This window comes from Vigna angularis, chromosome 6 (assembly GCF_016808095.1).
Source record: "Vigna angularis cultivar LongXiaoDou No.4 chromosome 6, ASM1680809v1, whole genome shotgun sequence".
NCBI classification, from domain to species: Eukaryota; Viridiplantae; Streptophyta; class Magnoliopsida; order Fabales; family Fabaceae; genus Vigna; species Vigna angularis.
Genome location: NC_068975.1, coordinates 35,974,557 through 35,990,640, shown reverse-complemented (window position 1 = coordinate 35,990,640; position 16,084 = coordinate 35,974,557). Strand labels below are relative to the sequence as shown.

Below are 16,084 nucleotides of genomic sequence, written 5' to 3'. Positions count from 1 at the left end.
AGTACATATATTCAATCTTATTATGTGGTTGTCATGAGTCTATTTTAATGATCCAATATATATATAATATATATCTATAAAGGAAAAAGCTACGTGTTTAATAAAGAATTGTTTGCTTTAATATCATTGCAGCAGGGCATTAAACAAAAGATGCAACTTGGTATTCTCAAATCCATGTTTTATCAATCCTATCTATATCCATTCTCTAGATACAGTTGTGCTTTTGAAACAATTTTGCAGTTCTAATATTAAAAGCATAATTTAGAGAACAAGCCTTATAATGGGCAAAGAGTGAGAAAAAAGGGACTGATTTCAATCAAGGTTGGAAATATGTTACAGGTTTAGCAGTTTTGGCTTCTGACTGTTCATCTTATATTGAACCGCCAATATTGACTACTTACTTTATTTTCTACAATTTGACGTCTGATCCATTGTCATTTTCTCTTTCCAAAGGCTTCTATTGTACAGTGATTTTTATTCTAGAATTTTCATCATCCGCTTTTATCCATAATTAAGCACTACTGCCAGATAGTTTATTAAAGGCCATCATTAAAGGATTACTGTTATATTGAATGTTTGATTATCTAGAAAATAAGACTGGCAGTGGATAAACATAACTCAATAAACATCAGCATATAGAATGGCAGCAATTTTCACAGTGAAAATGATTCTATATTGTTATCTCCCTTGGATATCAGTAAGAGTTACATGGTTGTTGGAGTTACAATTATTTTCTTGAGAAGAAGACTCTAAACTTGATGAACTTTGCTTCTGAACAAATGCAACTTGCCTAGGAGGAGGTAGATGGGAAATCTCACTGTTAAGCATTGAGAGCACAGTAGTCATAGTCGGTCTAGTTTTTGCAACTTCTTGCACACAAAGAAATGCAATGTGGATGCACCTCAAAATATGATTCTCAGATCCTGAAGCTGATATCTCTGGATCAACCAAAAACCTAATATTGTCTTCGTTCCATAGATTCCACGCCTAAGTAAAAATGAATTGAAATATTAGCAAGCAAACAAAGGCTATATGCAAATAAGAAGGCCGTGAGGTGGGAAGAGACTTACATATCCTATAAGGCTGAGAGACTGGTCATCATTTCGAAAACTAGTGTTCCTTTTTCCACTGATAATCTCTAGTAGCAAAACTCCAAAGCTATACACATCTGATTTCTCAGAAAACAATCCTTCCATGGCATATTCAGGGGACATGTAGCCACTATTTTTTATTCACATCACATAAAAGTTAATTCTCAAAGTAAACTTTATGTTAATAATATAAGTACAGTAAAGCATACTTACTATGTGCCAACAACCCTCTTGGTATTAACTTCATCCTCGCCTTTGTATATTCTAGCCAAACCAAAGTCTGATATTTTGGGATTCATATCTGCATCTAGTAAGATATTGCTTGCCTTCAGATCTCTATGTATAATTTTTAATCTAGAATCCCTATGGAGATAGAGTAAGCCCCGAGCAACTCCTTCAACTATAGTAAAACGTTTTGTCCAGTCTAGAAGTTTCCGCCGTAGTGGATCTGAAAATGAAAAAGAAATTTATCCAAAATAGGTTAGCAGGAACTGAATAAATTGTCCATATTTTACTAACGTTGAGTGAGCTGAATGATTGGAAAGTGAAGTATATGGATGCATAAACTAACCAAAGATGAATGCATCCAAACTTTTATTTGGCATGAATTCATATATGAGCATCTTCTCGTCTCCTTCAATGCAGCAGCCAAGAAGTTTTACAAGATTGCGATGTTGAAGTTTAGAAATCACCATCACTTCATTCATAAATTCTTCTACACCTTGTCCAGATGCTCTTGAGAGTCTTTTCACTGCAATTTCTTGACCATCTGGCAGTAGTCCCTATTAAGAGAAATTGAGCAAAATTAAAACGGAAGTTTTAGAAATACTTGATATGAGTGTCACTAGTCAAAATATTACCTTGTACACTGGACCAAAACCACCCTTTCCAAGCGTATTAGCTAAGTGAAAACTGTTTGTAGCATTTTCAACGACTTCAAATTCAAATAACGGTAGCTCATCCAGTTTTGCAGGTTTCTGGACCGCAGTTACTAAGTGTTTCTCACTTCCTGAACATGTTCCAAATGTATTAGATTTTGTACATGTTCAAGAGTCTACAATCTTAGACTTTCCGAATTAAGAGCTGTTGTAAATTGTTTTGTTTCAAATGGTTGACATCACAGATAGAAGCACATATAACAAAAGGAAGCACTATTTATTCTTCTTCGGTGTTAGTTTTCCTAGTTCTATTTTGTTTGTGTTTAAGGCTTGATTACCCGAATCTTCGGCAGTTCCCTTACGCGAGTGATATCTACGAATGGCTAGATAAGCACAGATGGCCAAGATGATTGCTCCAGCAGTTGCCGCTGTAATTCCGATGATTAATTCCTTGCCTCTTCTTTTATTAGTATGCTCTTGTGCATTACCTACAAAAGTTTACAGAAAACACATTCAGAATCAGACAGACATGAACAATAAATTGGAATAATAGATTCTATAACTTGTTAAAAATAAACATAAACAAAGAACAATAAAAATATCATACTGGATTGAAATTCTGAATGGGCGAGACGGATGTAGAGATCAATGCCTGCAGTTTGGAATTTTTGCAAGTCAATTAAGTCTCTAGTCCAATACATGCATCCAATGCCAGCATCGTATGCATATGCCAAACAAGAGCAATTCTTCAAGCACTGTGTTCCACACTGACCTTCCTCAACATCTAATCTCTCTGCAAAATCTGGTACTTTCATTGTTTCAAGTTTCAAAAATCTATCTTCTTGTGCAGCTTCACTCCCATTGTTAAACCTCTGACACTGGAGTGGCACCTTTCTGACACACCCACTAGTCCAATTTTTCTTTCTCCACTCCTCTTGATTCCTGGCCTCAAATCCACTCAAACAGCTACATATTGGTGAACTCTGCCCATTACAGCTTCCGAATGCCCCACATGTGCCATAAACATCGCAATCAGAAATTCCCAGATCCAAAGTCAACCCTTTCTTATTGTTATAATACCTTACCAATTTAATCTTTCCTTCTGGAGACAAGGTAAGGATTCCAAATGAAGACGGGTCAGCAAAACTGTAAGTCAGATAAACAATATCATTTCCTTCATATCCTACACTCCATCCATAAAGATACCCAGTTGACATCAATGGTGTCCCAATGAAGATTCTACCATTCCATGGGCCAGTCCTCCAATAAGGCCGAGTTCCATTAATCCATAGAAACACCTCCGGAGCATGCAAACGCTCAAGAGAAGCAGAGAAATAGCCAGTAGAAGGATCGGAAGCACTTTTCCTTGACACAAACTGTATTTTCTCACCTGTGACTTTGTTAGCACTGATCTTCATGGTTGGCACTGCTGCATCGCAAGGATGCTCGAAACTCTCCCATATGGTCCGTCCCGTGGAGTCGTCTTTGAGCATTAGATTCCCATAACGGGAAATTTGAGCAGTGGAGTTCGTTGTTGCAGTGTTGGACACATTGGACGACCAAATAACATGGTTTTTTCCATCAACTAGAACCAGGTTACCATCTTTGGAGATTTTGAAAACCCCAGAAGAATCAAGGAGCGGTTGGTCTCTATTAGCTATCCATATGACGTTGGAGTCAGAGAGGTACCAGATTCCTACGTAGCGGTGCGTTGAATTCTGAGGACTGAAGAAACCAAGTACGAAGACACTGTCGTTCGAGGTTACTATCTCTGAGTCTCTTATGGATTGAGAATATGTAAGGGTGTCCCTGGCAGAGGTCAAACCCAGGAAAATGATGCAAAAGACTATGAACAAAGCATTTAGCAAACAAGTGTAACTTGGGAAAACCATAATATCAGTGCTCAGCACTTAGTGTGCCGAACTCGGAATTTAATGCTTGTACAATCCTACTCCGTGATTCAATAGAAAATCCTGTTTGACTTTGCATTATGGTTTGCTGTCTCTTCAACAGAGGGCTGAATTAGTGAGGTAACTTATTACTTTTTGTTAACAAAAATGAAAACTATACCACAAATCATAGTAGTATATATTAATCTATATCGAGTTATTTCATATTATAACTAAAAATATGGAGTTGAAGTCTTAATGGTTGAAGCAGAAGTGCCTCAAATTCTTGTATAAGTATTATCATTATATTTTTGTCATACTCAACATTTAGTTGACTCACAGTGCTCTCATTCAGCAGATGAAATGCTACTTCCCTTTTTCTATTAATTTTGTAGAGGGGTTGCCCAGAAAATACGTTTTAGTTAAAATATTTTATGATACTTAGATTCAAACTTATGATCTTAAGTATAGTTTTTTAAATAAAAATATGCTAAAGTATTCTCCTGTGAGATTCTATTCACTAAATAATCACATAACATTATAACATGATTTTTTTCTTAATTCATTCAGTTCATATATCTGGCTTTCCTATACATTATGCTAAAGGAAGTTTCTAAGAAATTGCCAGTAAGACTGCGGTTTTATACATTATTAATCTGTCAAATATCAAATTAATACTCTACTTTTAGTGGAATTTGTTCTATTGATTATGTTTTCTTTTCGTGGATTGCGCTCCAATTGGTAATACTATATCATTTAAGGGTCTAAACAGATTAATGATTTACTGGTAATGAGAGAAAGTTCAAAATCTAGAATACCGTTTTTCAGAAAAAGAACATGAAAACGCGTCCTGCAATAGAATATCAAATTTTAGAAGCCGCAGTTGTTGACTGAGGGTAGAATCAAAACCGCATTGTGTTGAATGTTTGTATAGCAAATTTCAGGAACCAAATTGAAATATACCGTTTTTATTCCTTTGTTTTATAATTTTATATCAGTAATATAATGTGTTCAAGAAAAGCCAATGTTGATTATTGAAATAAAACCTTATTTAAGATATTATAATCAAACCGTATTCAAAATAAAACAATAATGATATTATTTCATGAAGAATGGGCTGAGCTTTGATGCAAGTAATGACAACTTTTTAAGGTTTATATTTCTAAAACATATTTTAAAATCATGCGATATAATAGATGCAAAATGAATGGTTATTATTTAATAATTTATTACTTATTTTTATCGTGTAAATCTACATATGATCTTTTATGATAATTCAATATTTTGTTTACTATGATTTTATCAGGTTGTTAATTAATATTTTATGTTAAAAATTGTATTTAATCATTTTAAATTTATTCTTGTTTAACTATGCTCTGTTCCAGACAAACACTGTGTAAACCATTAAAACAACCCACGAAGCACTTTTAATGGTCTTAAACAAATGACATAGCAAACGACCCTGTGGCTTCTGAGCTTATATATTTTTTTGCAATTAAATACTAATGGAGGGCAGACAACTTCTTCTTCCACCTTCATAATTTCATCTGGATCCCCATAATTTTTTGTGTTTTAGTGTAATTCAAAATATAAATTTTACATTTTAGATATATAATTTGAAATTTATTTTTTATTTTGTATTTCAGATTATATAATTTAGAATAATTTTTATATTCTAAAATAAATAATTTAAAATATAAAAATTATGTTTTAAATTATATTATATTTTAGAATATATAATCTGAAATAAAAATAATGTATTTCAAATTATACATTTCAAAATAAAAAATTATACGGAATGAAATTATGATGATGCAGGAAGAAGCTGCCCGGAAGGCAATAGAACATGTGTACGATATTCAGCCAAAGCCCACATTGGAAAAACATTTCTATAAAAAGGGTAATGGACCAAGCAATTCCTCAAGTACACTCCAAGAGTTTCCTGCCATAAAAATCACAAACAAAAATTAAAAAAAAAAATTCATTCTAATTTATCCATTTCAAAACAAATACAAAACACAACCAAATTGAACAATGTTATTTCCAGACAACTTTTCTTTTTCTTTTAAATTGAACAAGGTTATAGAGAGAGTTTATGATTTTATAGGAATTGAATCAAGAACAAAAATTGAAAAAAAAAAGTAGTAAAATTGAAAAGGTCTTATATTATATGGACTAAAATGTGAATCATGTTCTCTATTCATCTTTCCTGACAGTAAAGTTTGATTTTTTATATTTTTTTAGTGTTGTCTTGATCATTAAATAACTAATTCTTATTACTACGACTTAAGCATATACATATATCGATTTGAGTCACAGAATGAAATTGAAAGAATTGAGATTTGAAATATACTTGTTGGGGCCAATCACCATCTTCTAACTGAGAATTGATTAGTAATTTTGCTGCACGATGAAGGGGATTTGGGTCTCTTTCAGCCTACATACAAAATTTTGAAAATGAAATTTTAATATTTAATTTGAAGACAGTGATATATACACAGATGCAAATGAGAAATGTACCTGCTGAGAAAGAATTAGAGCCATGAGAGCCCAAGATGTCTGCACAAGATTTGATCGACCGCCTTCAAGAGGTACATACTCCTTAATCATTAAACATTGTTAGTAAGTTATTAGCATTGTTTATAATTATCATAAACGATGATTCAATCACAAACCTTCCTTGGGCAAGAAAGGTAACTCTCTCCCCATCCACCATCCTCATTTTGTATTTTAAGTAGAAATTCCACACCTTTACGAATAGCAGCACAGTTTTTGTAACTTTTTCCGGCAGCAACTAAACCTCCAATTGCAAACCAAGAGCAGTAAGTGAAGCAAACTGCCCAATTCCCATACCAAGAACCATCTTCTAATTGTGAATCTTCAATGAATGTTACAGCTTTACCAATGAAATTCTCAATCTCTTCCTTCCTATGCTCTGGATAGAGCTTTTTGAACAACACTAAAACTTCAATCGATGATGCAGTGCATTCAACGTACTCATGCTCAACTACTATGTCAGCAAAGAATTCCGTAGGATTCAGTAGCTAGTAAGTAAGTAATAACCAAGTTAATTAATTAATCCATTGTTAATATTGAATGTCTACACATTGCAACATTAATTAATATAACACTTACTTCTAACCATTCCTGAGCTCTTGCTGGCTCCCATGCAGGTATACCTCCGTTTGCACTCTATAGTGATTAAAGTAACTTTCAAGTTTTATAACATATAGCATTGACAGTATAAAAAAAATAAATAATTAAAAAAGGATCATTGATTGCCTAATCAATCAATTGAAAGCATGTCACAAAAAGTTCAATGATACTCACCTGCATTGACAGTATCAGAGTGACTGAATCATGTATCTTTTGAAGTTCCATTTTTTCTCCCACAATCTCTTGTGGCAACAGTGATAAAAGTAAACAACACTGAAACGTAGGACAATTAATTCGTTAGGTTAAGATGTGTATTTGTTTTGTACACGAAACTTTTTAACAAAACTAAAAATTAGGTGACCTTAATTATAAGTACTAATTAATATTACCTTTAAACATTCTGCAGTGGTGTCAGAAACTTGCCATGCTTGGTCTCTATCTGCCAGTGCCCATGACCCTTTACAAATATAACGATACATACTCTTAAAATCTCCTGATGGATTTTCCGTTACCTATAAAATTAGAATGTCAACATTTTTTTGTGCTGGATAAAACTAATATTGAATGAAAACATTTGTTTTGAAATTATCTACAGTTTTATTATTAATTAGTTATTGATTACGTAATAGCTTGAATCAAGTTATTGCTAGTCATGATTTCAATGAAAACTATAGGTCCAAAATAATTTGTTAAGTGAATTATAAACCTTATATCTTAAAAGTCCATGATTAAGTTAAATTTTTTAAAATTTATTTCTTAATAAATTAGACATTAATAATAGATGATGTTTATAAACGTAAGAGCTTTCTTCCTCAACTTGATATACGTAATTGTAACCTGAGATTTCTTGATGAAATCGTGTGCTTTTGCAAGTGTGGGACCTAAATCATCTACTAGGTTAGTGGCTAGTAGAGCTTGAACAATGAAACCAGCATCCCATGACTGGGTTCCAATTCCCTGCATTATATATATAAACAAATGGATTAATCAGTTTAATTATCATACATTTTTTTACCATTATCAACCATCTTAGCTACTAAATAATAAGGTATAAACTAATTTGTATTAAAAAGTGACAACACCTTTACTAATAAAATTGGTAATCCAATATATTTACCTGCATGGTCATTCCATCTTCTGAAATCCACAAACAATCTGGGATCCTTGCAAGATGCTTTTTGAAAGCATCTCCATTTGGATCTTCTACCCAGCAAGCAAGCATGCATAAAACCTATAAAATATAAGCACGACGGTGACCTTTTGATGAATTCCGGATAAAAACTATAAAAACGTTATTTTAAATACTATCATATTAAAAACGATGATGTTTACCTTTTCCACACATCCAATAGCAATATATCGACTGTTTTCATCTTCATAGTGGATATGTTTCATTGTTACTTCAAGTGCTTTTTCTCTCACTAACTTGTTCAAAGGCCATCGATTTAGAAGTGGTTCGGTGAATACATATAAACTATCCCATATTAGATCTTGTATCCAATGATGAGGATAGTAAAGATCTTCCTGTAATTCGTAAAAAATGTAAAATAACATATATATACATATTAATTGCAATTGATAATTAATTTATCCGTGTGTATTGAATTAGAGTTCATTCCTTAATTAATAAATAATTTTGTTGTTATATTCCTAAATATAAAATTATCTACACAACGTACACTGCTGATTAATAATTATCTTACTTTTGCACATGTATGACGTGCTTTCCTCCAAGTATTTTTATCGTAAGGTTCAACAAAAAGCTCTTCTCTCAAATTTGCTACCAATGGTGTGATTGGAGCCATGAATCTCTTTCCATATAAATAAGACATGGGCATGTATACCAATCGACAATAACACCACATTTTACCTGTATCAGTGAGATAAAATAAATACCTAACAATTGGATATGTTATATTCCAGAAATATAGTAAGAAATAAAAATGAATTAATTAATTTAACCCGGATGCATAGGAAGAAAAGAAGGAAGGATCCAAAATTCTGGAGGCATTGGGTTGCTTCCACACCAGTCAACTACACCAAGAACCTGTAAATACCTAATTAGTGAGATTCATGCATGCATATATATTTACGTATTTAAATGTCACAGAAAAATATTCATACTGAAAGCCAGAATTTCCCCCACGAAGGTATATGCGTTACACCACCATGATCGCGAATCCACTTTCTTGCGTTAGCACAAGCATTGGGTTCTTCTCCGAGAATTCGCAGACATATATAATTAAGTGCAGTGCAAAACATGGTGCTGTGACTTTCTATGTGCAGTCCCCAACCTCCATCTTCGTTCTTCAAATGTTTCCCAGTTAATTTTTAGAAAAGATAATCAGACAAAAGAATCTTTTAGTTTATAGATTAAATATATATATATATATATATATATATATATATATATATATATATATATATATATATACCTGGTGACAATATGTGTAACGAAGAATTTCTTTACGATATTCTTCTGAGAATACTGAATCAAGATGTCCTGTAATGTATAAACAAATGACCTGCAATATTGTTATACAAAGAAACTTATTAATACCAATTTCTCAGTTGAATAATTTTATGATGAATTTTGATATAGAAAGTATAATTTAAAATAAAAATGTTATAGAACTTACCAATGCTGGAGTAAAGAAGAGGGAACCTGCAAGGTGAGCAGGCCAATGGCCATCACTGGTTTGTAGTGCGGAAAGGTAAGAAGCAGCCCTATTCACTGTGCTTGTAGTTTTCTCCAAACTTACTTTTTCACCATCTTCAATCTTCACTTTCGCTATTCTTTCTTTGAACGTATTCTCTCTCAAAATCTGTAACAACGTATTTCCCTCTTCTCATTAATTACCAACCTATCCAAAAACAAAACCCTAATCCTCTATAATTTCTTTTTTAATTATTTTACCTTTTATCTCCCTCAATAATCAACCACTCCAATCTACAATTAATTCACAACTTTCTATTCTTTTTTCTTTTTTCTTTTTAACTTCATCCCCCAATTTACTTTTTGACGAGTTTTGATTTTTAACAACTCACTCGGCACCGCTCGGTCCATCCACTCAAAACCGTTTGGTTCATCCGCTACAGTCAAGCAGGTCAAAGATTGGGCCGCAACTGGATTAGCGTTTAAGTTATTGGGCCAATAGTCCAGCAGATAATAAAATAATCAAGAATATCTAATTAAAGATATTGATAAGCAGGTTATAAACATCTAATCAGATTTTTAGGTAAGTCTACTTATATTTTATTCTGTTTATATTTTATTGAGCTTATGTCAATATTTTATTGAGTTATGTCAGCTTAAGGTCCATGAGACAACTTATAAATAGAGAGTGAGGGCCACAAGCCAGATATTTTCAACTCACATTTCATAACACCCAAACATTCAATAGTGATAATTCTTTTGCAGGTACCTCCCCCTGAAACACAAAGGCAACTGAACGGTTCAAACAGAAGAAAGACAAGTAACTCAGGCGATTCCCGCTCAGGCGATCCCCGCTTTCGTAAACTAATAATACCGTAATAATAGATTTTAAATTGATGTCTACCGTTTAACATCATCACATGATTAATAATCAATTAGTTATTAACTTCCCATATCGGTTAAATTGATTTTTAAAATTAATATTTCTAGAGTCTTAAATAATTAATCAATTCAATCCTTAAAATTGGGTTAAAGTAGTTTTTAACATTGAAATAAATAGTAAAAATCTTTAAAATTAAAAATTATTGATCATTAATCCGTATATGTTATTAGCTGGTGTTTTGTTACGGTACCAACATAATTTTCATGTCAAAAGTCACTGTTATAATTTTCATGTCAAAAGTCACTGTTAACTTGTCAGTTATTTTTGTTTCTTCCGTTAGTTTTGTATTAGTTGTATCCGTTTTAAAAAGTTGTGTAGAGTAGAATGAACAAACGGAATCAACTTTTAATGAACTTTTAATGAGATAAAATAGTCTTCAATAGGATAAAGACGTTTGAAATAGTTTTTAATGAGATAAGTGACATTTGAAATAGTACAAGCAACGTTTTTAATGAGATAGAGACATTTGAACAAAAGCAACGAAGACTACTGTTCATTGCCGGATTGTTGTAGATGTAATGACTCCAGGGACAAAATTATCATTTTTTTTATTTACAGTTTCTGAATTAAAGACTTTCAAAGAATCTAAAAATTAAAATATTTGAAAATAAATAATTGATGTTTAGATCCAAGAATAATGAAATATGGAAACATAAATTTCACATGTTAGGAGAAACTTATCAGAGTGAGTGGATTTATAATGTCAAATATAAATTCAATGATGAAATTGATCATTTTAAAAGTAACAGGCAAAAATCAAATATAACAATGGAGTTTGAGGAGGCTTTTACCAAACATTCCTGGGAATTTTGCCATTTAACAAGACGATGTAATTCAAAGGAACAGTTAATAGTCACCTTAGTAATAAGTAATAACCAGTTGTTCTCTGAAAATATTTTGTAATAACAAAACAAAATGAAGATCAAATATTATCAATGTGAAAAGAGAGTGAAAATAAGATAGTTAGAGTGAATAACAAGCTTGATTAATAAAAAGAATGATAGAAATGGATCAAGTTTGATGTAATATATCTTTATGAAGTATATAATATATACATTATCATAAATTCTATAATAATAATCATTCTAATTCGAAACGAGTTGAATTGAGGTAATATGGTTAGAGTTTATCATCGTGGTTAATAAATTATTATAGGAAAACCTTTTAAGTTATATAATATAACGTCCCATTAATATTAATTTTATTTATTTATTTATAATTATGTATAAAAAGGTTTGTTTGAATTTTGCAATTAAAAAGTTGTTGTCATGGAAAGTTTGAGGAGTAAAAAAATACCTGAAAACGCCAAAGTCGATCAGCACAAGCCTTGGTCTGGAAACGATTTTGATAGAAGTTTTGACGAGCAAGCTGAACTTGGTCTCTCTCATGAGCATTGCCTGCTTCAGAATCAAACTCCCATGTTTGTCTCCCCACAAAATTATTTGTACTAAACAGATATGGATCATTTCCTCCATCTCCTATCTTCAACCTCCACATTTTCCTTTCTTCTTTCTTTTTTTCTTTTTTTCTTTTTTTCTGTGCACACCCTCTTCTTAGGTTTCCTTCTTCCCTTAAAATTAAGTGTGACTTTGCGTTTAATGTGGTAGAAATAAAATAATTAAATGTTATAAAGATGTGTGTCCAACTTAATATTACCCATCAAATTTACATTAAAAAACATCTCTATTAGAAAATAAAACAATTATTGTTCCCACCGTAAGTAAAATAATTTTGTGACACTGAATACGAAAGCATATATAAAATATTATTGTATAGAGTAAAAGAATAATAGTTGGAGAAGAAACCTGCTGATGAAGTTGAAAAGTATAGTCTCTTGTTGCAACAAACTTTCTGATTTTTTAAGATTGAAACTATGTTGTTATGACAAGAGTTGGTCCAATATTTATATGATGAAATGAGTGAGGTAAGGAAGGTATTAGATGTGAATTTACTCATCCGTCACTGTAACAGTCAAAATAATTGCCTACCATTTCTTACAACTGTAATTATGATTTTTTTTATACCACTCTCCTATTTTCTAATACTTTTGGAATTTTATGTCACATCTTCTTAGAAAGTTTTGTTCGGTGCAAAAATTTATATTCGACACAATTATAATAAACAAATATTTATAAGTTTATTATCTTAAAATTTTAAATTTTATATAATATTAATTGTTATATATATTTGTTAATTCGAGTAAAAACCACATAAATTTATTATTTTATGATTGTGAGGGTATAGTATATGTTTGGTTATATAATTTATTAAAGAATGTTGATTGAATGTTTTTTACTACATATTTTTAAATTATACTTATTTTATTTGATAAATATTTTTTATAATTTTAAAATAATAAGAACCTGGATAAATAAAAGTTATTATTGAATTTGTTTAATTTTTATTTTATGATAATAATGTGTATTTAAACGAAGAGGTGAAAAATTTATTTAAATAACTTTCTTCATAACTATTTCTAAAATATAAAATTAAAAATTATTTTCTTTTAAAAATTAATGTGTAAATAAAATTCTCATGATTTATTTAAAAAATTATTTTAACTCATGCACAGTGTTACACGGTTCGCAATAACTCTTCAACTGTCATCTTCTTCATAACCATGATAAGTTAACCCAAAAGAGCATCTTGTTGCAGAATTTATACAAGTTTAAATATTTTTTATTCATTTAATGATATTTATTTTATCATTAATAAAATAATTTATTAAATATCTCCATTTTTAAAAATAATACTATCAATTTTTTTCATTTTTAAAAATACTATGACTTTTTTTCATTTTTAATAAGTAAATATTGATCGTTTTAAGTTGCATATATCATCATATATAATTTACTAAACTAACTATGTTAACTTTAATCCATAAAAGAGTTATATTGTAGGAGTTTAAAAACATTGAATGACTTATTACATATTTTATTAATTGATTGATTAATTAAAAAAAATAACAAAAATTAGAAAGTAATTATACCCTTATATATATATATATATATATATATATATATATGGGGTTTGCTAACGCGCGTACGTCTGTTTTTTTAGCAATGTGTACCGGATTTTAGTAGACAAAAATACTCTTATATATCATGTTTTTCACTTGGTACATTTTAGCAATGTGTACCGAATTTTAGTAGACAAAAATACTCTTATATATCATGGATTCTAAGTTTTAAGGTTAAGGATATTTTAATAATTTTCATTCTCAAAACTTAAAAAAAAAAAAAAAAAACCCAAACCCTTACTCACCCCTCTCAATTAAAAACAGGCGTAAGCGCGTTAGCAAACCACTATGTATATATATAATAAAATGTTTTATTTAATATATTTTAATTGAATTTTACAACATTACTTTATCATAATAGTACACTCCTTCATTTTTTTTATTCTTGAAAATTTTGTCTTAGGAAAATAAATAAATATTTTAATAAATTAATTTTTTATAAAAAAATTCTTATACATTTTTTCTATTTGATTCTATCTATTCCTTCACATTTATAAAGGTTAACTATATGTTTCTATAAATAGAAAATTGTGATTATAAAAACTAATAAAAGACATGACCAGTTTTGTTGTACTATTAAATTTTATTAAACCTCAGCTGTACATCTGCTGGCCAATTCCGGGAAAACACACTGTTGTGTAACACTTTTTAATGGTGATAAAATTTGCTGCTTTTCGTTTGCATTTTTTATTTGTAATATTTTATAGTATTTTCTTTTAAAATTATATTATAAAATAAATATGAGTTTATAATATACTATAACTACTATATATTTTAAAATTTCTCCCAGACCAAAGAAAAATTTCAATCACAAAAAAACAAATCAATTGTTTTAATATAAGATTGATAAAAATATTATACTACTTAATTTTCTCTCTTTTATTACATAGTATTCAAAATTATACAATTTGTTAACAAAAGATATTACAAAATAATAAACATTATAAATAAAGTTTTTCTATTAAAATATTGAAAACAAATAAGCAATATATAAGGCTTCTATATTATATATCCTGATATTCTAATCAATAAACTAAAAGTACTTAACTCAATGTATTAAATTCAATAAATATAATTTTCAATTTATATTCTTCACAAATAAAAGTTCACATGAATATGTTTGTATCTTTTTTATGTAGAATTATTTTTTCTTAACCATTTGATTGTGGAATTATTGTCACAAAAAATAGTCTTACTTAAACTGTACTTTTTCAATCATTTTTCTCAACTATATGACTTGGTAAGTATATGTATTAGTTACAACAAATTCAACTTCACTATTAAATAGAATAATAATGAGTTAATCTTTAAAATGATGAAATATATATATTTTACACACGAAAACAAAATTATACGTGCTTTTTTCTATTGTATAGATTACATGCCTAATTATTGTATGTAAATCTAATCAAATCACATTTTTACCTTCTTGTAATACACTACAATGTTATGAGTTATTAGTTAATAATAAAGAAATATTTTGGTAATTAACAAATGATAGTAGTTTAGTTACATGAAGTACAATACAGTAAATTGTTAACAATTTGTTTGAAATATGATTTTAAAAAGTGATTTTTAAGCTTACTTAAATATTATAAATTAATTTATAAAATGTATCTTAGTTGAAATGTGATCTCCAATACAATAAGAATAGCATAACTTAACTATCGAGAGAAAAAAATTACAAAAAATTAATTAAACCAATTATATATATATATATATATATATATATATATATATATATATTTATGACTGCTAATAAATGAATTTAAATTACTTTTAATATTTATTAAAAATAAAATAAAAAGAATTTAATGATAAAAAATCATAAAATCATCTATGGATGGAATATCTATTTTTTCTTTCTCTTCCTAGTATTAAATGTTATTAATTCCTCCACCATCTTCCAACTACTGGACAAAACACACACCAACATGTGTACACTTATTAATGTCCATAAAGTTTGGAACATATACTTTGATTTGCACTTTTCTATTTGTAATATTTTATAAGATTTTATTTTGAAAGTATATTATAAGACAAATATGAATATATAATATACTAAATTTAATATATATTCTAACAGTTCCTCTCAAATCATTTTTTTTAATCACAAATCAATCAATCATTTTCATACAAGATCAGTAAATTATTTTATAAGTCTGGTCTTATATTTTTATTAGTTATTGGTAGTTTTATCCTATTAAATTCTAATCATTATTATCTAAACTTGCACGTTTCTTTTTCTTTCACTACACATGTTTTTAAATACTAAGAAGTACAAATTTCAATCCATATTTTAATGCGTGTGAGTACTTTTCACAAACTTTGAAAGTAATGTTCTTTCCTTTTTTTTTCTCTCTTTACATTTTCCCATTATATATTACCAATTGGGTTTTGTTTAAAATGTTTATTGTTATATGGAAGTTCGATATTTATGTGATGGTTTTAT

At 29.5% G+C, this 16,084-nt stretch overlaps 2 protein-coding genes across 3 annotated transcripts; both read right to left on the bottom strand.

Moving 5' to 3' along the window:
• Positions 1-422: 422 nt before the first annotated feature.
• Positions 423-4,058, bottom strand: LOC108318684 (G-type lectin S-receptor-like serine/threonine-protein kinase At1g11330). Its single transcript, XM_017556283.2, has 7 exons — positions 2,577-4,058; positions 2,308-2,457; positions 1,952-2,100; positions 1,663-1,873; positions 1,305-1,539; positions 1,071-1,221; positions 423-987 (listed from the first exon to the last, which is right to left on the bottom strand). The coding sequence occupies exons 1-7, from the start codon at positions 3,859-3,861 to the stop codon at positions 679-681; spliced, it is 2,490 nt and encodes an 829-aa protein (XP_017411772.1). The 5' UTR covers positions 3,862-4,058; the 3' UTR covers positions 423-678.
• Positions 4,059-5,655: 1,597 nt separating this feature from the next.
• On the bottom strand, positions 5,656-12,461 carry LOC108341702 (beta-amyrin synthase). 2 transcript variants are annotated; one of them, XM_052878906.1, is made up of 17 exons: positions 12,419-12,461; positions 11,910-12,010; positions 9,654-9,839; positions 9,450-9,539; positions 9,139-9,321; positions 8,977-9,061; positions 8,718-8,884; positions 8,347-8,538; positions 8,132-8,245; positions 7,852-7,971; positions 7,404-7,526; positions 7,189-7,287; positions 6,994-7,050; positions 6,534-6,902; positions 6,379-6,459; positions 6,212-6,295; positions 5,656-5,800 (listed from the first exon to the last, which is right to left on the bottom strand). In XM_052878906.1, the coding sequence occupies exons 5-17, from the start codon at positions 9,274-9,276 to the stop codon at positions 5,663-5,665; spliced, it is 1,767 nt and encodes a 588-aa protein (XP_052734866.1). In that variant the 5' UTR covers positions 9,277-9,321; positions 9,450-9,539; positions 9,654-9,839; positions 11,910-12,010; positions 12,419-12,461; the 3' UTR covers positions 5,656-5,662. The 2 variants fall into 2 exon arrangements, with proteins under 2 accessions (XP_052734866.1, XP_017434841.1); XM_017579352.2 differs by lacking the exon at positions 12,419-12,461 and having other exon boundaries at positions 11,910-12,176.
• Between the last annotated feature and the right edge of the window lie 3,623 nt (positions 12,462-16,084).

What these genes read in the sequence shown, in the direction of transcription:
- LOC108318684 (XM_017556283.2), bottom strand. Translation starts at nt 3,861, where the DNA reads ATGGTTTTCCCAAGTTACACTTGTTTGCTAAATGCTTTGTTCATAGTC. An exon ending in CCATTCAGAATTTCAATCCA is followed by an intron (nt 2,458 to 2,576) that starts GTATGATATTTT and finishes AAACTTTTGTAG; the next exon opens with GTAATGCACAAGAGCATACT. An exon ending in AAGAGGGTTGTTGGCACATA is followed by an intron (nt 1,222 to 1,304) that starts GTAAGTATGCTT and finishes AATAAAAAATAG; the next exon opens with TGGCTACATGTCCCCTGAAT.
- LOC108341702 (XM_017579352.2), bottom strand. Translation starts at nt 12,110, where the DNA reads ATGTGGAGGTTGAAGATAGGAGATGGAGGAAATGATCCATATCTGTTT. An exon ending in CTCTAATTCTTTCTCAGCAG is followed by an intron (nt 6,296 to 6,378) that starts GTACATTTCTCA and finishes TTTTGTATGTAG; the next exon opens with GCTGAAAGAGACCCAAATCC. An exon ending in ATGGTGATTGGCCCCAACAA is followed by an intron (nt 5,801 to 6,211) that starts GTATATTTCAAA and finishes TTTTTATGGCAG; the next exon opens with GAAACTCTTGGAGTGTACTT.